The sequence below is a fragment of the Acipenser ruthenus genome, chromosome 4 (genome assembly GCF_902713425.1).
Source record: "Acipenser ruthenus chromosome 4, fAciRut3.2 maternal haplotype, whole genome shotgun sequence".
NCBI classification, from domain to species: Eukaryota; Metazoa; Chordata; class Actinopteri; order Acipenseriformes; family Acipenseridae; genus Acipenser; species Acipenser ruthenus.
The window spans coordinates 30,191,160-30,216,666 of NC_081192.1; the positions used below are offsets into that span (position 1 = coordinate 30,191,160).

Below are 25,507 nucleotides of genomic sequence, written 5' to 3' on the forward strand. Positions count from 1 at the left end.
TTCAGCTCTTTCCATATATGTTCGATAGGATTCAGATCAGGACTCATAGAAGGCCACTTCAGAATAGTCCAATGTTTTGTTCTTATCCATTCTTGGGTGCTTTTAGCTGTGTGTTTTGGGTCATTATCTTGTTGGAGGACCCATGACCTGCGACTGAGACAGAGCTTTCTGACACTGGGCAGTACGTTTTGCTCCAGAATGCCTTGATAGTCTTGAGATTTCATTGTGCCCTGCACAGATTCAAGGCACCCTGTGCCAGGCGCAGCAAAGCAGCCCCAAAACATAACCGAGCCTCCTCCATGTTTCACTGTAGGTATGGTGTTCTTTTCTTTGAAAGCTTAATTTTTTTGTCTGTGAACATAGAGCTGATGTGACTTGCCAAAAAGCTCCAGTTTTGACTCATCTGTCCAAAGGACATTCTCCCAGAAGGATTGTGGCTTGCCAATATGCATTTTAGCAAATTCCAGTCTGGCTTTTTTATGTTTCTTTCAAAAGTGGAGTCCTCCTGGGACTTCTTCCATGGAAGCCACTTTCGCTCAAAAAGCGACGGATGGTGCGATCAGAAACTGACGTACCTTCACCTTGGAGTTCAGCTTGTATCTCTTTGGCAGTTATCCTTGGTTCTTTTTCTACCATTCGCACTATCCTTCTGTTCAATCTGGGGTCGATTTTCCTCTTGCGGCCGCGCCCAGGGAGGTTGGCTACAGTTCAGCATCTAATGCTGGTGTGAACCAGAATTGTGTTGACAGCTTAAGTGATAAATATTTGAAACAGAACAATGTAATCGTAACAATATGGACTATTGGGTGAAAGAAAGAAGCGGTTATGAGAGCTATAAACCTCAAGTGCTGTATAAAACAGGATTATTTCGAGCTCTTTGTTGGAGCACAAACAATGAAATAAGGACTGCAGCCTGGCTCGCCAAATTTATAGGTAAATATTGCCTGCCTTCTGTATTTTTCATGCTCTTAATAAAGTTTATTAAACATAAACCTTGTTTGTATTTAAGTGAATACTTTGAGCCAACCAACAAAATAACACTGGGGCAGTTTACAAGCAAAAACGGAAAAGCGTGACAACAGATCTCTTGCGCTTTTATGGTCATGACAGTTCTGCTTCCATGTTTTACGTGAGAGTTTATTTTAGAGAGAGAATTTAGTCGCCCAAATGCAAACGACCTCATTAATAATAAAATAATGGGAGGGTTTATTTAAATATCACCAAACGCGCTGAAAAAGCAATGCTGCGCGATAAAGAATATCGTTCAAATAATGCATAGGGGTTTACATGAGGCTTTAAGCAGAGATAGGCAGAGATGAAGAGAAGGTTACCCCCCCCCCCCCCCCCCCCCCATCTGTCTAGAATGCAAAAGGCTTGCAGTTAAAATGGTTCATGCTGCCAAGAAGAAGAAAATAATAATAGTTATTACTATTATTGTTTAGAATTAGTTGTTCTATAAATTGTGTCGGCACCTGCAGTTCTCTTGTTATTATGCGCAGAAATTCGGCGTGCAACGCAACCTTGGTGCTGTTGATCAGCGTGGTCCAGCCTTTCCAAGAGGTGGCAGGCTGTATTGCCGATCCTGCCTGGCAGCGGTGCGTGCAATCTGACGGTACATCCTTCTGTACTCCAGGCGCATCAGATGATGCTCCTGGATCGGCAGCTACAGAGTTCAAACCAACTTTAATTTAAAGAACAGTTGTGAATTGCTTCACAGCTTTTGTTTTACATGTGAATCCTAAGAATATGTGAAAAACAAAACATATCGCATGTGCGCACACACTTAGCCCGACATGCGTAAAATGGCTTGATATCCCCAACCATTTGTTTTTTCACAAATTTAAATTTAAAGTTGTTTTGAAAATGCTAGCTGTTGTGATTGGGGATATCAAGCACTTTTAATTGACGCTGGGACGGTGGTGTGTATATGCAATTATGATATTGTATTCACAAATTATTCTTCGGCTTCACAGGTAAAACACAGACTGTGAAACAATTCACATTTGGCATCCTTTAAATTAAAGTTGGTTTGAGCGCTGTAGCTGCTGTGGTTGAGGAGATAAAGCCATTTTACGCGTGTCAGGTAGGGTGAGTGCGTATAATGCGATATGTTATTGTTTTTCACAATTTATTTGTTTGATTCACATGTAAAGGAGAGGTTGTGAAACAATTCGCAATTGGTCTTCACATTAAAGTTGGTTTGGACGCTCTAGCTACGGTGGTTGGGGAGATAAAGCCCTTTTACGCGTGGCTGAGGCTAAGTGTGCGTATATGCAGTATGTTATTATTTTTCAGAAATTATTCTTAGGATGTAAAACAGAGGTAGCATATTTTAGTTTAGAAAAGTAAATGATGGCTGGCGCAATTACCATATTGTATTGATGGGGCTGGTATTTCACAGGACGTCTGGGAGGATGAGGATTCCAGAAAATGGTCCGATGCCACTGCCACTGGCCGGTCACCCATTAACCGGTGCAGGAGGTATCATGTTATTTCATGAAAGTCTATCGTTAAGTATTTTGCACGACTGCGGAGTTTGTTGCTATGGGACTAATTAGGCCAATTAGCGCGCACTTTACCGTGCTTTACCAAAGTGTAATGACACTTAAGTCGCACACTTTTTTTGCCGTGCACTTTTGGAACGAGCACAATCATGCGTCATTTGCACGTGACACATCATGAATGCACTATAGTAGCGCGATTAAAACTTGCATGTAAACACCGCCACTGACTTGTTGCTAAGGGTGAGACGATTCATTATGTATCGATGCATGGCGATACTTTACAACACAATACGATACACCTTCGTGTATCGCGATACAAGCTTGAAATGAGTAGCTAATATGCCACATTTATTAAACTGTAAATCATGAAAGAAAAGGTCTTGGTTGTCTGAATGTAAACTCCACTTGATCCTAGACATATCCCATTGTGCAATGAGCCGGCCAGACGCTTCCAGAATTTAAGAGGGAGTAGAGGAAAGTTGTTTTTAATCTGTATTCCATTGTTAGCAAGCAGGGAATACTGCCACTGTACTAAAGGCTTCTTTAGAACGCTGCTGAAACGCTGCCTGCCAAATGGGAGCTGAGACAGCTGCGATTATGGGAGTGTAAAGGAGGTGGAGACAGCCTGCCTTGTTTATTGTGGACAAAGAGGAATCGGGAAGCGAGCAGTGTCTTTAAAAACCCGCTGCTATGGCTAATGTTACTAAAGTTACTAGTTTTTTATTTCAAATGCTATATATTTGTTTGTATCCTTTCGTGAGTGAGCATTTTTTTCATATAAATAGATATGTTAGCTATATGTTTTTTCTTTTTTGTTTTTACCAGTTTTAATGTATTCTCCTTTTAATGTTTCTTTATCATAATCCGGTGTGTGTATATGTATATATATATGTATGTGTGTGTATGTGTGTGTATATATATATATAGGATAGGCTATAAGAATTTTGAAGTGTATCTGGCTTGACTTTTTTTTTTGTGGAAGAACGTGCGTTTCCATTAAAGCTATTTATTATAGATGACAAAACATACTGCATTTTTACATTTCTTACGAGTTTTATTTTATATTTGTTCACATTTCAGTGTGCCCTAATGTTTTTATTTGCTTGAATGATCCTTAAACTTTGATTTGGTTGAATGTTTCTTTCTTTAAAGAAATGTGTTAATCCTGATGAAAATGACTTCCTCCTTAATTTTAAATCTAATAATTTTTAATAAACTTTTTAATAAGTTATTTTTAACCACATTTAAAAACAGCACAGTATAGAAAAGTATACAAAATAAAATTATATACTCAACCTTAACTTGAAAAATACACATACTTAGTGATAAAATGTATGGTAATAATAAGTCTTCTAATAATCTATTGAGTTAAAGTTTAAGTATGATGCAATCAAAAACACTGATGTACATTTAAAAAAACTTGATATGCTGAAAGACTTGATATTTAGATTTTTCTAAAGAAACACATGAACAAACTTTGTACTTTTAATAGTTACACCGTGTAACAATTTTTTATTTTTTTTTTGGTTCCTGGGTAGTAAGTGTTATTTCCTAATTGCTTATGCCTCAAAAGTATAGAAAATGGCTATTATTCCCCACAAACTTTGCTTTTGTGACCAGGACCTGGAACTCTCTATCACTTTCCAGTAATATAAATAGTAGTATAAATACAGGGGCCTTAAGCCCACCAGTTCAGTTTAGTTCCAGCTGCCTAAGTGGATACATATCTGCATTTTTCTGAGATGGCATCAAGGTCATAGGAGACTTCAGAATGGTGGCATTCCTGATGGGTCTCCAAGGCAGTTTTACCAAGTTTCCCTGCTATCTTTGCCTTTGGGACAGCAGGGACACCAAGGCGCACTACCACAGGCGGGACTGGCCACAGCGGAACGAGTTCTCTGTGGGGAGGAACAACGTCAAGTAGGAGCCACTGGTGGACCCCCGGAAGGTGCTGATGCCACCACTGCACATCAAATTGGGCCTTATGAAACAATTTGTCAGAGCTCTAGATAAGGAGTCGTCAGCCTTCAAGTACCTTCAAGACTTCTTCCCTAAGCTGTCTGAGGCAAAGGTCAAAGCCGGTGTCTTCGTCGGTCCACAGATAAAGAAGATCCTGGAGTGCAATGAATTCCCCAAGAAGCTCACTAGTAAGGAGAAAGCGGCTTGGAACAGCTTTGTCGCAGTGGTTCGGGGCTTCCTGGGCAATCACAAGGCCGAAAACTATGTGGAGCTGGTTGAGACTCTGGTGAAGAACTACGGCACAATGGGCTGTAGGATGTCCCTCAAAGTCCATATCCTTGATGCTCATCTTGATAAATTCAAGGAGAACATGGGAGCGTACTCGGAGGAACAAGGCGAGCGCTTCCACCAGGATATACTGGACTTTGAACGCCGCTACCAAGGACAGTATAACGAGAACATGATGGGAAACTACATTTGGGGGCTGATTCGTGAAAGTGATTTACAGTATAATCGTAAATCTCGAAAAACTACTCACTTCTAAATCTTTTGTAGTCATTTTTGTATTACTTTAGTATAAATACATGTTAATTTGGATTCATATGTTGTTTTTTTCTGACTTTATGTGAACGAAGAGACACAAATTCGCCCGTTTTCTCATTGGAAATAGGTAAATTTCAAAATATCACTGTCCTGGTCACAAAAGCAAAGTTTGTGGGGAATAATAGCCATTTTCTATACTTTTGAGGCATAAGCAATTAGGAAATAACACTCACTACCCAGGAACAAAAATTGTGTTACATAGTGTTATCAAACACATTGCTTAGTATTTTTTTCCTTTCTCAGAAATGTGGTAAGCAGATTTGATTAATTAAGTTAAATCTGATACCCCACAAACTCTAGCTGGCATACTGCTTTGTCTTTAAACTCAAACAAGTGCTATACTACTTAGTGGTAAATACATATAATTGATTTTCCACTGAATCTGTGTATAGATCTGAAATATTTTCAATTCCCTCAAGCAGAGATGAGTTTTTAATAAGTATCGTGATACGAATCATAGCGTAGCTTGTGTATCGTATCGTGACCTTGGTGTATCGTCAAACCCATACTTGTTGCAGTTAACAGTTATCGGAATCAAGAAAGGTCAGCAAAGCACTCTGAGTGAGCTCACAGGGCTCAGACAAGAAAAAAAGACATCATAGTCAAAGATCTTAAACTTCTGACCCAACAATGTCACACGTTTGAAAACGTGCATTGTACTCTGATGATGCACATCGAGTATTTCCCATAGACAGACTAACAACTGAGTCTGTGTGTGCTCTTTTGTGTGCACTGGAAAGCAATGCATCCATGGTTGAAGCAAAAACTTGAACTGTTTTGAGGTTCTGAGGACTGGAGTTTGGAACCAGTTTAGCAGAAGATATATAGTACTTTCGGGCCATACATTGTGTAAAGAAACACTGAATACTTTTTAAAATATACTATGCATATTATACTGTATCTCTTCATCATGTTAATATGTGGATTTTATTTATTTTTTTGCAGCAAAACAGGTAGCTTGTATTCTTAGTTGTGGTTGTAGATAGAAAATAATAAAGGGAAAAAAATAGGAAATAAACTATGCCAGTGACTTCCCAATATTGTCATATATTCCCTCAATCCAGATTTTCTCAAGAGCTAGGTTTTCTTGTCGCTCTGTGAAAGTGAGACGAAGAAGGAGGCGGCCGCAGTGGATGCCGGTTCGCAGCTGTAACACTATATAGGATACATACCTTTTAGTCGGCTATAGCAACAGGGCTGCCTTTCTCTGCGAGCAGTTTGTTAGATCATCCCTTCTGTCAGATGGAGCAGTTTCCTGAATACACACAGACTTGAGTTATTTTAGATAGATTAAGCATTAACCCCTCCCTGCCAAGGCTTTGTTTTTTTTTTTAGATGCTGATTATTAGAGAAGGGGGGGGGGGAGTGAGAGAGGGGATTTGCAGACAGAAGTTAGCAGAAGCTGTCTGTTGACCATTCAGACATCAGTTCTCTTTTAAAAGTCAGAATGGAAGTGTGCTATGTAAATGGGTGGGGTATGTCCCTATTAAATCCAACATTGCATACTTGCTAGACTACAAAAAAAAGGGCTGAACCAGAAGGTGCTGAATTCTCAGGGAGAGGATGTTGGTTTTGAAAGAAGAGCTCAGAGGAAGGCAATGCAGAAGTTCAAGAGCTTCGTTGTGTCCATTTGATGTCAGCTATAATAAGGCGAGGCCAGACGTGAGAGGAGGGTTTTTTTTTTTTTTCTTTGGCAGAGAATTTAGAAGCTGGAGGAAAAGGCTGTGTGTGTCTCTCTCTCTCTCTCTCTCTCTCTCTCTCTGAAGAGCTTGGATTTATTCAACAAGAAACTAGTATGATGTGTGTAGCTGAAAGAATACTTCAAATTATATAAAAAAAAAACAAAAAAAAAAACTTCTCTTTGGGCTTGACCATTAAAATACATTGGAGCTCTGCTGAAGCCAGAAAAAGTTGGATGTGTGTGGTGGGGGGTGGGGGAGGGTGATTACATCAGCCCAAGCAAGCCAAATGATTGGTTAGAGGAGTGTGGTTTGATTCACTACCTAAAAGCCTCTGCTTGTAACCCTTTGTGAGTAGATCACTGGAAGTTGTCTGCCTTTCTAGAAACCGTGCCATCTGCTTGCTCTGCTCTGCAGTAATGTTAGGCAGAGCAGGGACTGCGTGACAGGTACAGTACAGTAATCCATTGACACTGTAGAACGGTCGTGCTGTGGCTTTTTTTTTTCTAGCAAGTGTTTCGAAAGCAGCAGAGAACAAGCTCTCTAGAGGCAAGCTTAATTTTAAAATGCCATCGTGTTCTCCAGACTGCTGCCTATTACAGGCCGTAGAGGTAAGATTTTCCACATTTAAAATATCTTCGCTCTTAACATTGAGAGACCTGCCTTTTTATAGGAGAGCGAGAGGGAGCTTGTTCAATAAATAGTAATTATAAAATAAAAATCCATGGCCTCATTTTAAATTGCATTTACATTGAAACATGAAGGGAATGTTGTGTTGTAGGGGAGAAGGTCTGCGCTGCAAGAGTTTATGGTTGTAGTCATTTATTTATTTATTTTATTTATTCATTCATTTATTTTTTAAATAGTGTTTGTTGTATCTGGGTTCCCAATACAGGGTTTGTTGTTTGAACTTGAAACATGACTCTTGAGGAGAGGTCTGAAGTGAAATCTGAGGTTAATATGGGAGAATTTGCTGAACCATACAGACGTTTCATCTGATAAATTAAGTCTTTGACATAGTCATAACTGGATCAAATGAAATAAAGACATTAATATTTTACAAATGGAAGTGTGCTGTTACATCAAGGACTGTGTTGCATAGTTCCAGATGTTACTGTTATTTGTGTTGTGTAATGACGGCCGCTGCGATACAGTTATGTCTATTTGTCTCTTGCAGATTATTAAAATTTGTAGCGAAGACGGCTCTAGCAAAGTAGTGGAGATTCCAGCAGACATGACGGCCCGAGACCTCTGCCAGCTGCTGGTGTACAAAAGCCATTGTGTGGATGACAACAGTTGGTCACTTGTCGAATACCACCCTCATCTTGGGCTAGGTAAGTGACATGGATGTGTGCTTATTGTTTGCCAAGACACTGGGTAACTTCAGGCACTTTAATTATCCTGTAGATGCCGCAGGATCCTTTTCCTGTTGCTGTGAGAAAGCTGTAAGGTAGTCATTTGGACAGCCTTGAAAAAGGGATAAATAAGGTCACTATTTAGTTTGAAAGTTAACCATGCACCTTTTAAGACACATTTAAGCCTGTACAGCAGCATACAGGCCAATAAAATATGTCAGTTGGGAACAGCTGACTGACTTGTCATGGGGTTCTAAGCTCTACCTGTTGTACTTAAAGAAATAGGAAGCAGTACACTCATTGCTCTCTCTCTCTCTCTCTCTCTCTCTCTCAGTATAATGTAAAATGCTTATTAGTTGTCTATTTTATACTTCAAAACTTGTTTTTAATGGTTTGTTCTGGAAGTATTGTTGAAAGACCAGGCTAGTTGGCAGTACCTTGTCTTTCAGAATTAACGGTTAATCCCAAGCAATCAATTAAGACACTTGTGCTTACTAATTTTGATCATCTTATGGAACGCATTAGCATGCCACTCGCTGATAAATTCAGTGGTAATAGTTACCTTAGGGCGAGTAAATGCAGTGCTAACATCCTGTTGCATGAAGAACCACTAGCTTTAATCACTGCAAGATTAAACAAAAAAAAAAAAAAGGAAAAAATCAGCCTATCCAAATTTTCCAATGTTAGTCATGATACATGTAGTGTTAATGCAGGATCGGTGCACGGGGGATGTTTGGATCACTTGTCAGTGCACTTGGTGACTTCGGAACATACAAATTCATGCAAAAATAGAGGGAATTATGTAAGAATGACTCAACAAATTTACGTTTTTTTTTGACGATTTATTTGTGGAACTTCCCCAGATGGGCTTCATGGCCTACAAAATAGGTCTTAGAAAAATGCAGATTTATTTCAGTAAGCTATCCTCAAATCAGTCGAAATATTTGTAGCTATACGAGACAAAAGTGAAGCATGTAATATTGTTGTAGTGCTGGGGTCGCCTTTCAAATAAGTTGGACCAAATATCAACAAAGTGTTTTCTAGTAAAACTTTTTTTTTTTTTTTTAAATAAGGTTAAGTGTATTTTAATTCTGACTGATCAGTGGTAATATCTTTTTAAAATAACTTTTCTTTAGGTTTTGTTTGAAATTGAATGTGCATCATTTGTTTAAAAAACAAATTACCATCTTGTATTACAGTTTGATGGAATGATACGCTCCCATGTGAAAGCAGTGATCGAATAAAACAAACATTAGAGCACTTTATTATGCATTACTTACTGCAGATGTTTCATTATTTTCCTAAAGTTGGCCTCATTCAATATTGCCTGAAGTCTTAATTTCAATTATGTGCATCAACTTGTGGAAGGGTGAACTGATATAAAAATCTCACTGTCAAGAGTGTTTGTTATTGCTTATTGTAAAATTGAAATCAGACTACAGAATTCAGCTGGTTTGCTATTACAATCCCTGTTAGCATTTTAGTTTGTTGGTGTGTGCCCGGGCTTGACCTGAAATAAATTGACTATTGGGTAATGACAGCAGTTTTTCAAAGAGCGCCTGTTCTCGTTTTAAATAATGTTCCTTATGAGGTAGACAAACCAGGTATTTAGTGGATGTGTCATTCGTACACAGACATAGAAACACAGACGTTAACAACTGTAAATGAACTTGAAATTAACAACATTTTGGGCAGGTTGTTTGAGAGATTGCCTGAGTCAATAAAACTGTTAAAGATCAAAAGTAATTATAAAACTAATCTGTTGGCTTTAGTCTCAAATTTTCCTCTGTCCAGGATAAAACCCTTGATGCTTTTTCTCATTAAAAAGCACACCCGAACATGTTTGTTTGTTTGTTTGTTTCTTTTCTTTTCTAATATGTTTTCTTTTTCTTGTTTCCTTTATTGCTAGACAGAAGTTTGGAAGACCATGAGCATGTAGTTCATGTCCAGTCTACAATGGCAAGTGAGAGCAAATTTGTGTTCAGAAAGAACTATGCCAAATATGAATTTTTTAAAAATCCTGCGGTGAGTTTTTACATTTTGCCCAAAAATTATAGGGAGAGGAGGAAGGGGAGGATCTTAAACAATGCAAACGTAATCCTTAAGAACCAGTTCTTTCTGGTTTTAATTATGTCATTGCTGTGAATTGCAAGGTTTCTTCTCATGTTACAGAGACCTATTTGAACCTGTGCGTAGACCAATTAAAATGGTAATCGACCACTTTCTGCCAGTACAATACCTAATTTTTGTAAAGCTTGAAAAACATTGTTGGCAGCAAAAGTAACCACTGTCTAACGCATAATGTTCTGGTGTCCATCTGAAAATGAATAGCTGTTGGGGAATATTTTTCATAACACCAATTTTTAGGACTGAAAGCATATTTTATAATCATATGATCAAGTAATTGTGTATAAGTTAACATTTGAGAGAAATAAAACCACAGGTTTCAAATAGTTACTTTTAGCAGAATTAAACAGGTGTACATTAGGGGTGTGATTTGAAATAGTTGTTTCTGATTTTAGGTTTTAAGAAATAAACCCTGATAAAAACACCCCTGAAACCTTCAGATTATCCTACAAACTGAGGAAACTTGTTAAATGACTGAGTGTAGCTTGTAAAAAGAGCATCCGCATTTAATAATCACGAGGTATCAAGGTGAAACAGTTCCTTTCAATGTCATTTTTTTATTTTTTTATTTAAACAGAACTTTTTCCCAGAGCAGATAGTAGCATGGTGCCAGGAAACCAACGGCAGTATTCCACCGTCACAGCTCTTACAGGTATGAAGATGTTTTAATTGTAATTATTAATTACTGGTGATTCGGTGATTCTATCAGAGGTTAGTTTATATATATATATATATATATATATATATATATATATATATATATATATATATATATATAAATGTTGACACTGCATCATGATATACAGCAAGACAATTTACACTCCACAGCTCAACTTCTGAGTATTAATTTGGCAGGAAGTAGCCTGGTCAGATATGTTATAGACCAGGGGTTTTCAAAGTTTTGGTCAAGGCCACTTAACAGGTGGGGCATTGGGTGGTGGGTCGCATAATTCACCTATTAAACACCAATATGTGTGCTTATGGGGACATCCTAAAACGGTTAATGTGCTTAAATGGAAAACAAATGCTTACAAACTTTACGAATATCAGGCATAACACTTCCCAATAGTATCCTAAAATAAGTTGTGGTTTTCATTAACATAATAGTTAACCCCTAAAATAACCTGCTTAACCACTTCAACTCCAGATGTAAAAATGAAACCCCTTCCCAGGTACCAGATTTTGAAAATAATAATAATGTTTTCAAACTTGTAATTGCTATAAAATGTTAACATATATGATGAATAAAACACAAATAAATGACTTAAACAGTGTTTTTCATTAACCCTTTATGCTGCTTTGTACTACATACCCATATTCAGTATAGAGATAAAAACGTTTTTTTTTGTTTTTTTTTTTAACAATGAAAACAAAAACGCTGCTAATAACAATAATAATCAGTAAACAGTAATTATCAAATAAAAACAACATCAAAATGTGTGCCAGTATCGACTTGCTCTGTGCCATTTATTGAAATGTTCAATACAACAGAACCCAGGATTGCCTTCGCAACCACTGCACTTTTTTTCTTTTGTCTTTTGGTTTAATTTTCGTAGCAGACCCTGTACCTTTTTTACGGTCTCTGCTTCGCTTGTGTTGGAGGGATAGTCACAAATGCTTGTACACAGCTACTTTGCGCAGGCATTGTGATGGATCTGGCTGCCGCATTGCCTGTACCCAGTGCTGCGTTTTGATAGTATTTCGTCACAGCACTGCCATTTCAAACCAAACAGCTTCCCGTTTGCAGCTGGCTTACCTGTAAAGTAGCTGCATGCTCTTCTGTTCGTACAGTTTGTATTGTTCTTGACTCCACATCCTCTTCATCATCATCGCTGAGTGATAAGTCAGCATCACTGTCGCTGGTATCAATCCTCCGAACCAACTTCACTCCCGTTGCTCATTATAGAAAGACCACGTACGTTGCCATGTTTAGCTTTTTTTAAAAACTATATAAACTATAACTAAACAAGTAAAAGTAATAATAAATCAAAAAAATAATAATCTAAAACACTATATATATACTTATAAAAGCTGAATGGCTTCCTGCAATATATCTCAGCCTTCTAAACGCCCACAGTTAGATTGGAATCGCTACATGACATGCAATTGGATAAAAATGTCACCTGACCCTCCCCCAACTTTCATTGCACATTCCTCAGTACTAGCACTGCTTTAGAGAATGAAACCTGAAACGTTAGACTGAAAAAAACGATCATAGAATAGAATGGGAAACTTGACGTACGCAGGTACGGCATGGTACTGTAAGTGGGTTTTCAATTGACGTACGTGCGTACGTCATGGTGTTGAAGTGGTTAATGTGAACTGCTCATAATGTGAAAAGCATATAATGTGCAAATTTAAGTTGTTTATTATGCGCCAAATTAAATAAATCCAGAACATTGGATATCACAATTAATGACTTTCCTCGGTTTTATCCGCGCAGTTTAATTACAAAAGTACGATTTATTTTAGGACAGTATTGGGAAGTGTTAAGCTTGATATCTGCAAAGTTTGTAAGCATTTGTTTTGTATTTCAGCACATTAAGCCATGTTAAGCGCTTTTCACATTAGCTGCAGTTCACATTAAGCAGGTTATTTTTAGGGCTGAACGTGATTTAGTGTGTGTTCATGAAACCCACGAATGTATTATTATTAGTATTATTATTATTATTATTATTAGCATCTCAACTTACCCTTGTCACATAACTAGTTTTGGGTTCATACAGTTATAGAAACCTTATTTAACCCAGCATTTTGGTAGCATTGTTTTATTTTTGTTGTTGTTGATCTAGTGATCCATACCCAAGTGTGTTTGTGTTGGGTTTAACATAGTAATAGCCTACATTTGGACTTCCAAGCACAGGAGCTTGTCAATATAATTACCAAACTTGAAAGCCTCTGCGCCAGTGCAACTCTATTTGATGTATCTCTATGATTTGTTCATCTTGAATTTTACAGATCTACTAGATCAGACAGCATCGGATTGTAACTATACTCTGAAACTTAATTAAAACTGGGAAAACTCTTCAGCATTGCCAGTAAAATGGTGGCAGTCAATGTGGGGATGGTTTACTGTCCAGCCACAATACCTAGGCCTAAGACCCCTCACCCACCTCCCCCTCTCCTTACAAGGTATTTTTCATTGTTTTTCCCCAGAACTTCTTAAACTCCAGCAGTTGTCCTGAAATTCAGGGTTTCTTGCACGTCAAAGAATTGGGAAGGAAATCCTGGAAGAAGCAATATGTGTTTTTAAGAAGGTCAGGGCTGTATTGCTCTACAAAAGGAAACTCTAAGGTAAGTTTAGTAGTTTTTTAATAATTAAGAAATGCAGGCAGTAACACACAGCATAGAGCTGCACAATGTCTTAAACATGTCTTCAAAGAAAAAGACACCAGCTGCATCAAAGAACGGGAATATTTCTGCTAAAGATCGCTCTGTCCAGTACAAGGGGACATGTCTTATTTTTTTTACATTTTATTTGATAGTTTACATTGATGGTGAAAATAGAATGTCTTTTTAAAAGATGACCATAAATGAAATATTCTACAATTTAGCATTTACTGTTTTTCAGGTAAGCATTTCAATATTTAGGAACTAAATATTTGCTGTATAATAACTCTAGAGAATTATCAATTTAGAATGTGATAACACTATTTTTTCTGCTTTAATAAATATTAGGTTCAATCGTGAAATATCTTGAAATACCTACTATTTTTAGACTGTGAAATGCTGTTTTGAAAAGAATACAGCCTTAAGTATAGTCTGATTTTGGTGTTGAGCATTTACTTAGTCAAACCAGTACTGTATAGAAGGAGCACCTGGCCATGGATGAATCACCATGTAAATAAATTAACCATGCTAAATAACTTCTAAATAAACCAATATTTGACAGGCCATTGAGCAGTCATCATATTAAGGTTTGATTGGAAATTAACCTGCCAAGAAGGCATTGCATGTTTGAACTACGCTTTCTGTGAGACCATAGTAGCATTTTAGTGCAGAGGAGCCATTGCTGTGGAGTATCTGCTATGTGGAAAGATAGAAATCGAACTCTGCTTTACTTAAAGAAACTAGCACCCAGTCACTAGTGCTTTTAATGTTCTGCATTTTTGCAAAATGTTTTGTTCTGATTTGAGTTTTCATGTCATACAGGAGCCTAGGCATTTGCAGTTACTAGCTGATCTTGAAGACAGTAACATCTTCTCAGTTATTACCAGCAAGAAGCTGTACAGTGCACCAACAGACTTTGGATTCTGTATAAAGGTAGGTTCGCTTTATTGAAGCAGTAACTGTTACTGTTTTAACCCTTTGCAGTCCATTGTCGGACCTGGTCCGACATTGCAATTATTCCTATCCGGTCCATTGTCGGACCCTGTCCAACATCATCAAAAAAACGCAAAAAACGGGTTTCTAGTTGTTTTTTCTCCGGAAAAAGCCGAGAAAACCATTCAGTGGCCGAGTGGGAGCGACAGGAGCCGAGACAAGCCAATAAAATAAATAAAAATAAATAAATAAAGGCGCGTCTCATGAATAGTCATACCTGCCCCTGGCATCCCATATGGGTGGTCATAAGGAAACAAGCTGGCTGATACTGCATCAGCGCACAGAGACTATCACGGACATTTGCAGAGCTTTTTTGAGATGTTATAGTAATAAAATAATAACTTGGATTGCATTATTGAGGAGTTTGGTCATAAAACGAGTGATCAGGAGATGATTGATCGGTAGGTACGACTATTATTATTATTATTATTTATTTCTTAGCATATGTGAAAGCGATAGTGAATGAAAGTGTGTGGCGGGGCTGGAGACGCCTAGTGAGTGCTTTGTTGATATGCAGGGCCTTTTAAACCCGTTTGACTGTGAAAAAAAAAACAACTTTTAAACAGCGCGTCTAAAATTAACTGCGCATGTGAAAATAAATTGGACCTGATGCGCCTGACGCGCACTTAATAAATGGACTGCAAAGGGTTAAGGTGCGCTAAGTACAGTAGTCCGTCATGTATCAGACTGTGGTGTTACCATTATACACAGCTGTAACAATTACTATATTCACACAGTTATTGTTTTGAGATTCAGCTTTTATTAGGGAGCTCCCCTAAATTCCTTGTTTAGAAAGATACAGGGTATTAATGACAAGGTAGCCGTCTGCCGTGTGGGTGCGTGCATTTGCTGCTGAGTGACAGGCAGGTGATCAAGATGGAGGTTGAAGTTGATATGTCTCGCAGGTGAACAGGATTTATTTACATATCAACACACTGAACAGCTCATGTGACACTACCAGCAATGGCAGCGCACGGAGTACATACAACAGTGTACAAAAACTTTGGGATCTACAATCTCTGAACTAATCTTCTCTGTTCAATAATAAACGAACTCCGGCTACTCGCCCGGCTGTCGGCGGTTCTGACTTGCTTACTCACTCTTCGGTATCCAACCCTGGGTCTCTCTCACTCACTCACTCTTTCTCTTTCTCTCACTCTCTCTCTCACTCACTCTCTCACTCACTCACTCTCTCTCTCTCACTCTCTCTCTCACTCACTCACTCACTCACTCACACTCTCTCTCTCTCTCTCTCTCTCTCACTCTCTCACTCATACGTCAACGAATGTCAGCTTCTTTAGGCCAGTTGGCTTTGGTTTTGCATCAGCCCTGAGGTGAATAAATTGAACCTTTTTATACCTGACACCAGGCTGGAACATGCCTACCTGCTGGTTAGATTTCACACCTGGTAATCACACACAGCAGGCAGGCTCTCCCAGGAGCGTCAGGTACTTCATTAATTAATTACAATAAAAACACACTATTTACAATATACATTTACACAAAAATCCCTCTTCATGCACAGGGCTCCTGCCATACCACAGTGCTGTATACACTTACATTAGTGTCGGGTAATTTACACAGTTGCAAAATGCATAGGTTTACAAAAAAAAAACAACACACTCAATTATAAGATTATAAGCACAACTCCCTTTTGCTTTCCTGCAGCCATTTTGCATTAGCATTGTACACTAGAAAATGGTTGTATTCAAACCTGTTAATCCTAATTTGATTGAGACTACTAAACCCCAGTTGGAATAGTTCTTTTAAAGATGTAAATTTGGTTTAACTGTTGTTTTTTTGTTTTTTTTTAAATATAAATGTAACACCAGTGCCAAGCACCAACCAATAATCAAATTACCCGTTCCTTCCAGCCAGGGATTTAGTTCACTGATGTTGATCTACTGATCAACTAATCCAAATCCGATCTGTGCCAGTAGTATTTATTAGACCCTTCGTTTAACCCAATAGTCACAATCTGGTCACATTAGAATTTAGGCATATTTTCTGACAGAGTGAATGAAAAAAAATAATGTTAGAAGTAATGCAGTATTAGACCTAGTAACTTTTGTTCTCTGCATATTCAACACTAAAACCCAATTTTTTTTATTTTTTTTATATTATTGTTTATCTTGCAGCCCAACAAAGCAAGGAATGAAACAAAAGAGCTGAGGTTGTTATGTGCTGAAGATGAGCAGAGCAGGACCTGCTGGATAACAACATTCCGACTCTTCAAAGTAGGACACAGCCTGATATCTAGCATGTTTATATAGCAATCTTGGGATGCCTCATTGAAACACAGTTGTTCTTAGTGGGTTCCCCATTATCTCTTATCTCTTTAGAGAGGCATGTAGCTATGAAGTTGCCTGTACTCACTTGCTTGAGGAATCCACTGCTCATTCTTGTGAGCGGCTTCACTTTGTGGCTGTGTAAGGGTGTCATGTGTTATGTTTTAAAAGGTTTATCATCCTAGATTTTATTTCTTCATCAACATAGTTTATCGCTGCCCAAATTTTGTAGAATACAGATTCTTTGAAGGATTTAAATGCACTGTTTTTGCGTCCAACTTTTTTCCCCGTTTTGGCATGTTTGGATTATTCTCTGTAAATATGCTTTTCTTTGGCTTGGTCACCAATTTAACTACTTCCTATCTAGCAGGCTATGTTTTGTGTGTATAGCTTTTTATACACCACTGCACTTCGTTTAACTGTAGCAGGTTACACTAGGACAGGGCCTCGGGACCCCAGTATCTTCTGGTTTTTGTTCCAACTGAGCTCTGAATTATTTAACTAAACCCTTAATTGTACTTTAAATTATGATTTACTAAAGATTATGAACTGAAGGCTCTGCAAAAAAATTTGGACAGGGTGAATTTAAACCTTTTAAAGTATAACTTTTTGCATTCTGTGAACTATTAGAACTAGAGACTGTTTCTGTCCCTTTTGGAATATAAATTACAGTTTATATTATCTTCTGAAGGGGTGGCTTTCAAAAACAAATGTCATTTGCCTACATGTATTTATATAATGTTTGATATTAAACCAAAGCCTGTTTTCATCCACAGTATGGAATGTTGCTGTATCAGAACTACAAAATCCCCCGACAGAGAAAATCTTTACTGTCACACTTCTCAACGCCAGTGGTGAGAATCTATTTCAAACGTATTTTAAATTGTGTATTCTGAAATGCAGCATGCTATTACAGTTAGGCTGTGCTTTAGCAGATATTGATTAGCAGGTGTGCAAGACATGATCGCCAGCATTTTGGCCCTTTGCAAATCCACATCTTGGTTCTAAACATTTTTATGTTCTGACTAGAAAAAATGTATTAGGTGACAGAAGCCTAAAATAAAATTGATTTGGATTCCAGGAATCAAAATGGCAGAATTAAATTTACTACATTCAGTACCTTCAATGCAGAGTACAAATGCCATGGTAATTCTACATGTCAGTTTGCTTTGTATTTTCATTACTGACTGCCTAGAGCAGCTGAGTAAATAAACTGCGCTCATAGTGACATTTTACTAGCCCTGTTTTACCTGATAATGACAGAACGATTTGAAGTTGTGTTTAACATTTCTATAAAAGGCTGTATGCAATGCTTTTTAATGCATTCAATTCAGGCTGCACTGGTTAACCGACAAGTTTACTTGTCATATGTTTGTCTATTTTCATTTGGTAAATTTTCCCATTCACTGTGCAAGAAGATGGACGAGCATTACAAAAAAACTCCAAACTCGAATGTTGAGATGCAGCATTTAGTTATTGTGTAGCAGTTTTCTTTTTTGTGTGTTTTTGTTACAGTATTGAGTGTTTTATAGTTTTGTATGCCATTTCTTTGTAGAGAAGTATATCTGAAAACTCTCTGGTAGCCATGGACTTCTCAGGAAGAATAGGAAGAGTCATTGATAACCCAGTTGAAGCACAAAGTGCAGCCATGGAAGAGGGCCATGCCTGGCGGGTAAGAGAACCAAATGTATTAACCTTGTCAACAGCTTCATTGAGGCTTGATTCCAACTTACCAGTCCGGTAAGAATCATCGCTTTTTTATTCATGATCTAAAACATTGCTGGAAACCATCCTCTCAGTATGTGGTACTTGTTTTATATTGTACACTCTTTGAACATTATAAATGTAAGAGAATAATAGAAACAAAAGTGTGGGAGTGTGTTTTTTTTTTTTTATACTGCATATTGAAAATTTGCATCTGTGATTCGAGACATGTGAACATGCAACATGCTTATCTTGTGGAAACACTGTAGCAATAAAAAGCAGACTTTCAATCAAACCTACTAAACCAATTTTATTTTATTTATTTTAGGCTCAAGTTATTTTCCTTGTAAATTATGACTTAGTGCAGTTGTTGTACACGTGTACATATGCCAGTTACATTTTTACGTATCTCAAGAGAACTCCTATTGTGATAAACACTGTTACAGACTCTTTTTTAGCGGACTTTATCGGAGGGTGACCTGGAGAGGTCTGTAGCTTATGGGGATCTACTTTGTTCACTCTGATTTAGTAGCTGTGGCGAGTGTGTTACTGTCATATTTATTAAATCAAAGCAGTCATGGTATGGAAAAGGTTGAAAGCTTCACCTACCCTTTGAGTCAACTGATGGATGAAACTAATTGAAATACATTGCCTTTCATCCAGCTCTATCTGGCAAATTAATACATTTCAGCTGGCTTGTATTGAAAGTGGTTCACAAATACTGCCTCTGCGTGCAACTTCTCACTTATGTGTAGATTGCCACGTTTGAAGCAGAATCGGGATATTGTTCAGAAAAATCATATTTGTTCTGCAAAAGAAGGGAACATGCCCAATAACGTGCCGTTCAAGGATAAAATAAATGCACGTTGTCTTCTGGTAATTGCCTTTTAAGAAGTGTTTATCAGCAGGTATTAAATCAAAATGCACAAATGTGTTGATTTCAAACCAAGAAAAGCTGCCCATCCCTCACTTTTACAATTGAGTATCAATCAATGGCAAATTAACCTCCACTTTTCAGTGCCAATTGGAAGCTCTGACATTTGTAATGCCGTACCAATAAAAACATGTTGCAAAACTAACAAATGCAACTGATTCATCATTTAAACGTGACCGTTCGCTAAACCTAACTTGAGCTACTGCTCTGGAACTGGGATATGTAGTTCTGTCGAGTTTCTAATGCCTTCGCGAAGGACTACAATCCCATGCAGAGATTACGCATTTCTAAGTTAAGTGAGAAAATATATATTGTATCAAAAGGACAAAAGAAAGTAAGACAAATAATCACTTATAAAATTAAAATGCGTTTGTTAGTTTCATCACAATGATTTGATACTCAGTAATTGTCCAAACAAAGGGAAAGCAAGGGACTGCATTTTATGAAGATTTTTAATAACATGTTTATTCTATTTAATTAATACCTAACAACTTCAAATTTCTTTAAGGCAGTGACTCGATACTTGTCTGCATAGGCAAGTGTCACTCTGTACACACAGAACAATCACCCCAGACCCATGTTTTAACCTGGGGCATTGTTCATGACACAGCTACTGCATGCTTTGTTTTTCAGAGCTACAATGATTATGTATTCTGTTTGAGCCACTAGTTCTGGATTTAATGTTTAATTAAGGTAATACTTTTTCTATCTAGTAACCTGAAGGCTTATTATATAAGTTAGTATGTGTAACTTTACTGTAGTAATGACACCTGTGGCGGGACCATACACATGTGATTATTTTATTTTTTTTTTAACAGAGTTGATCTGTAATGTAATGAGAACTCCATCACTGTCATAATTATTTTGTCTCTTCCTCAGAAACGAAGTCAGCGTATGAATGTCCTTGGAAGCCCAAGCCCCCTACATCCCAACGCACTAAACTCAGGTAGTTTTACATTATATTGTCTTCCAAGGTTATGTGAGGCTATGACTTTTTGGCTCCACCTGCACTACTAAAGGAAATGGGAAACTAGTTTGCATTCCTCAGCTTCACAAGATTTTACATTTGTAATGATCATAAGGCAAGGATTGCAATTTGATTTATAAAGGATGTTCTTGATGGAACTGACATGAATAAGTCCAGGTCTTAACTAGTCTTCATTTTACAACAGCCTGCAGTTGGAATATCAGGCCTAAGTGCATCTCCTTTTTGTCACTTTAACCTGGAACTTGAGTTGGAAATATCTAAGATTGTTAAACCTATTGTGTGCCTGATATTGTTATAATTTGAGGTAAACTTCAAATATATACAGTGTTTTAATAAGATGCATACATCCTTAGTCATTCACAGAACACAGCCGTGGTTTCATGGGAGGATCGCTCGAGAAGACTCTCATAGAATGATCATACAACAAGGGCTAGTTGATGGGTAAGAACAAAAATCTCAATTTTTAATATCTGAAACAAAAAAAATAAAACTTACCTGATGTGATTTCTGACATGTTGTGTTTTTTTTTTAGGATTTTCCTTTTAAGGGACAGTCAAAGCAATCCAAAAGCATTTGTACTTACTCTGTGCCATCATCAGAAAATTAAACATTTCCAGATCTTACCTGTAAGTATTTTTACATAATATTAGTTTGCCTCCTGCTGAAGTAATCTGCATTTGTACTGGATCTCTGCTTGTTTTTCATGGCACCATATTGTGCTTTTATAAATCAATTTACTCACTGTTAGTCCACCACTTGTATTCATTTAAAAAAAACTTTGTTAAAACATTGTTATGGTTTTAAACTTTAAGCTTGAAGCCACAAGTCACAAAATGACTTACACAAATGACAATTTAAGTGAACTTCAATTTTTACACTTTAACAAGCAAAAGTTCCACTAAACAATGTTAAGGCTTTTTTTGTAGTGAATTTCCTGCCTTTTGTAAACAATAGTAATACTAGTATTTGTTATGCAAGCAATAGCCCACGACAGTGTGTGTGGTAAGACATATTACCACACGCCTGGGTGCGTTGAGGCACAAGGTCCTAGGTTGAGTGCCTTCAACCACTCAGGAGTGCAGTAAGATAGGTCTTACCAAACACCCTGTCATGGGTTATTGATTATATATGTCACACTCAGTCAGGGTTTGGTCAGTCACCGTCAAAAATAACCATTCACGATTTTGAGCATTTATAAATTATCAAAGAACGAAATTAAAGGTTGTTTCGGTCTTTGAGCAAATTATTTTGCGAAATGGAAAATACCAAACAAGCAAAGAATGAAACAGAAAAGAAGAGGCAGCTTCTTCAGTATTTGAGTAAAGCGATATTCATGAGGCAGGAGCCAGGCCTGCATAAAGGGGCTTCTAGAATAGACAAAGTGCTTGTGACTTTAGCAACAGAGTAGAGGTTATCCCTTGACTACTTGGAGAACCGCCCTCATTGAGCTGAGGCCGAACCAATCGACCTCCAAGGCCGGGAAGCGAGGAACTTCCCCCAAGGGGAAACTAAGGAAGGATAGAGGACGAAGCAAGGTCTCCCTGGCTTAGTCGTCTAATCGAAAGAGGTCAGACTCGGCTGACACTGTAAGGCCGCATGGAGAGCCTCGTGATCTATGCAGGGAGAACAAAAATGCTGGAAAAGAGAATAATGAAATAAACACAGATGGCCAGGGGTCTATATCACTATAGTAAAGATCTTTGTAACTGAGATCATTGCTAATAAATATGTTTGTTTTATCTTGCATTCCATACCCCCCTCCCTTCCAGTGTGAAGAGGATGGACAGATCTTTTTCAGCCTTGATGACGGAAGTACCAAATTCACTGACCTTATCCAGCTTGTAGAGTTTTACCAGCTGAACCGAGGAGTTCTACCCTGCAAACTCAAGCACCACTGCACAATAGTGGCCTTATGACCTTTGACTCGACTTTGCCAAACAATTTTTTTTTTCTTGCGATAAGCTGTTGAAGAATCTGTGGATCAGAGATCGATCTGAGACCTTCAGTAATCTGTGATTCGGATACTAAGAACCATGTTGTCATCATCAAAGATTGCTTGTTTTGAAACACAGATTTACAATTTGTATTATTTGACAACAATCTACTGGCAAATTGAACACATTATAATGATCATGGTTTGGAACTGCATTGTATGACCCAAGAGCTTGTGTATTTTATTTGATGTCATTTTGTTACATTTTCTTGCACAATCAACTGGAAATGATAATCAGGCTGGGCTACTAAAAATAACAAATAAGTATGAAGATAATTCTTCTGGAAATATATTTTCCCCTGGAATATTCTTCAAGTTAGAAAATGCACTCCTGGACTGAACACAACCTTTATCAGCTGACGTAACAATGCAACTCCTGTGGTACTTTTTTTTTTTTTTTCTAAACCTAAAACTGCCGTGAGAAGGTCTTCAGAGTTAATTGGATTATAAAAGACCATGAAAAGTTGCAGCCGGGACTAATCTGTGGGAAATTACCTAACATCATGCAGCCATCTTAAGTGTTTATTAGTAACTTGCAACTCAAGAAGCACAAAACCAAGAGCAATGTCCTGAAGCAAGCCGTGACTCACTGCAGCTGTTCCCTTCCCAGTTCAGTGGCCGTTCAGACAATCCCTGCTCTCTGCTGTTTCTTTCTAGACAGAGCTTGTGATGCAGAATCACATTAGTAAAGTACATTGAGCCCCTACAGTTAGCGTTCATGTCCTGTTTATTTTAATCAATTGTGTAGAGCATTAGTATGTGTACTCTCATTACCAAACATCTGAGATTGAAGGCAGTTTGTTTTCAGGCCCACTGTTTCGTACCTGTAAAAGGTCAGTCCAACATGCAGAATTAGTTACAAACATACATATCCACATGTAGATCCGAGTATAAATATTAATTCAGGGATCTTTCAGAAGGCTGGTAATGCTCGAAGTATACCAGAAGAGTGTGTGTGTATATGTGTGTGTATATATATATATATATATATATATATATATATATATATATATATATATATATATATATATATATATATATATATATATATATGCATACAATACCTGAATCTGTATCTCTAACTGAACCCCTAACACCAATAAGAGAAGAAAATCCCTCCCTATCCCCTCATTTAATGTGAAATACCACTCCAGATGTGTTTGTTCAGTGGTGCAGATTATGTGGTGCAATAGCTATTCCTTTTTCTGTGTATGTAGCTTAGGGCTGAGACAACTTTAGATCAGACTTCTACAATCATTTGTTTATTTAAATGCTTCAAGAAAAAGCAGTGATGTGGTGCTGCATGGGTTGCATTGGTTACTTTAATGTTATAAAGAAAATCTACATTGCAGGTAGTCATGTATTTCACATTTTATACATACACAAAACTACATCAAGCATGTAGAAGCAACACTGTATTTTAGTTTACAGACCATTCATTGACAGCATATGTGTTTATCAAAATGTCTGCATATAAAATGAAGAAACTTGATTTTGTTAGTGCATTTTTTTATTTGGTAAATGTACAGATTAAGTTGCTCGTTTGTTTGTTGTTTATGCTCTGTAATTTCATAAAAAAAACTATCTTGTAAAAATATGTTATGCTTAAATTAAGCAATTTTTTTAGGTATTATACGTGGCATGAATCTTTTCAAGTTCTCTAAGAACAATTGAAGCTAAGAATGCAATTTATAAACTCAATGGTAAAAAAAACCAACTTATTTTTATATAAGACTTTCAGATAATAATTAAATACTAACAGTCATTATCATTTTATTTAAGGTAGTGACTTTTTTGTTTTATAAACACATATTCAAATCTCTAAAAATGTTGTCATTGTGTGTACAGTATGGCTCTGAACTTGGTTATTACCTATAAATGTAGATTCATGCTTTCTTACAGTTTATGGATATTTTCAGCAAGCCGACAACTCAAAATTAAAGTAACTGGCTGAAGGTAATTTTACTTTGTTTTCTATTTAAGTGACATGAATGTAAATGGGAAGCTCAGGGTTGATTTGGAACCTATTGAATAAGGCCTGTTTAGGCCTGTAAGGGTTATTTCTTTGTAAACAGTACTTTATGTGGCAATCCTGATTGAATTGATAAGGATATACCAAGTAGTTTGCAAATAAGTTGGATCACAGTACATGTCAGATATATCTATAGCAGAGTTATTTTCTTCAATTAAGCCTAAAAAGCAGTTTGTGCCTCAGTTTAGATGACTTTTCTCTGCACTAAACTAGCCTATACCTGACTATTTGACCAATCAATTTTTTCCCCTTTTTCCAGTGATTACACTTTCTTTGCATATATTGGCACAATGCAAGGTTTAGTGACTGTAAAAAGGAGTAAAACAAATACTTCAGGGAATGCAAAAAGGTATGAACTACTCTTTTCTTTTGTAAGTGAATCTGTATTCATAATGTGCTTTGCTGCAAACTGTAAATAGCTGAATGGCTTATGAATCTTAATTGTACCCTTTTCAGGTATTTTTGTACAAATAAGGGACTGATATATTCTGTTGTAATTAGAATAAAACATTAATACATTGATATTCATATACACTGTTTTATTGCTTGTCTTTTACACTACAATAAATTGACTGAAAGGAGGGTTGGGTACACATGCTAGCCTTATGGTTCAAACAGAAATGGTATAAACTCTGAGGAGAAAAGGATATGTTCTCAGAGGGAAACGCTTACATTAATAAATAAATGTAGTATATTATTAATAATAATAATAATAATAATAATAATAATAATAATAATAATATTATTTTAATTCCTTGTCTCACTCATTTTTACTATAAATACGGTGGGAGAGTCCCTGGGTATTTTTATTTGGGTGGTGAAGAGGACGAATATAATTCAACATTCACTAAGAACTTGTATGAAGGCTGGAAGCGTGAGACCTTTCAAAGATTCCTTGCCATTCCCACATCCAAGCAATGTCATTGATGGTACACCATAGACCAGGGGTGCCCAATCCTGGTCCTGGAGGGCCGGTGTCCCTCCTGGTTTTTATTCCAACTGTACACTAAATTGCTTA

General features: G+C 37.2%; 1 protein-coding gene across 6 annotated transcripts in view; it reads left to right on the forward strand.

The window, feature by feature from the left end:
* Nucleotides 1-25,021, forward strand: part of grb10b (growth factor receptor-bound protein 10b) — a 115,224-nt gene extending 90,203 nt beyond the window's left edge. For 4 of the 6 annotated variants that reach the window (XM_033999981.3, XM_033999984.3, XM_059022289.1 and 1 more), the window contains 12 exons: nt 7,923-8,079; nt 10,010-10,125; nt 10,805-10,879; nt 13,384-13,521; nt 14,380-14,490; nt 16,689-16,787; nt 17,615-17,692; nt 18,394-18,510; nt 20,356-20,422; nt 20,818-20,905; nt 20,997-21,090; nt 22,234-25,021. In XM_033999981.3, coding sequence (XP_033855872.1) covers nt 7,923-8,079; nt 10,010-10,125; nt 10,805-10,879; nt 13,384-13,521; nt 14,380-14,490; nt 16,689-16,787; nt 17,615-17,692; nt 18,394-18,510; nt 20,356-20,422; nt 20,818-20,905; nt 20,997-21,090; nt 22,234-22,380 — 1,287 coding nt within the window. In that variant the 3' untranslated portion in view covers nt 22,381-25,021. Of the gene's footprint in view, nt 1-7,091; nt 7,357-7,922; nt 8,080-10,009; nt 10,126-10,804; nt 10,880-13,383; nt 13,522-14,379; nt 14,491-16,688; nt 16,788-17,614; nt 17,693-18,393; nt 18,511-20,355; nt 20,423-20,817; nt 20,906-20,996; nt 21,091-22,233 lie in introns of those variants that run through there. The other 2 variants (XM_034920474.2, XM_059022288.1) reach the window with 2 other exon arrangements.
* The last annotated feature ends 486 nt before the right edge of the window (nt 25,022-25,507 follow it).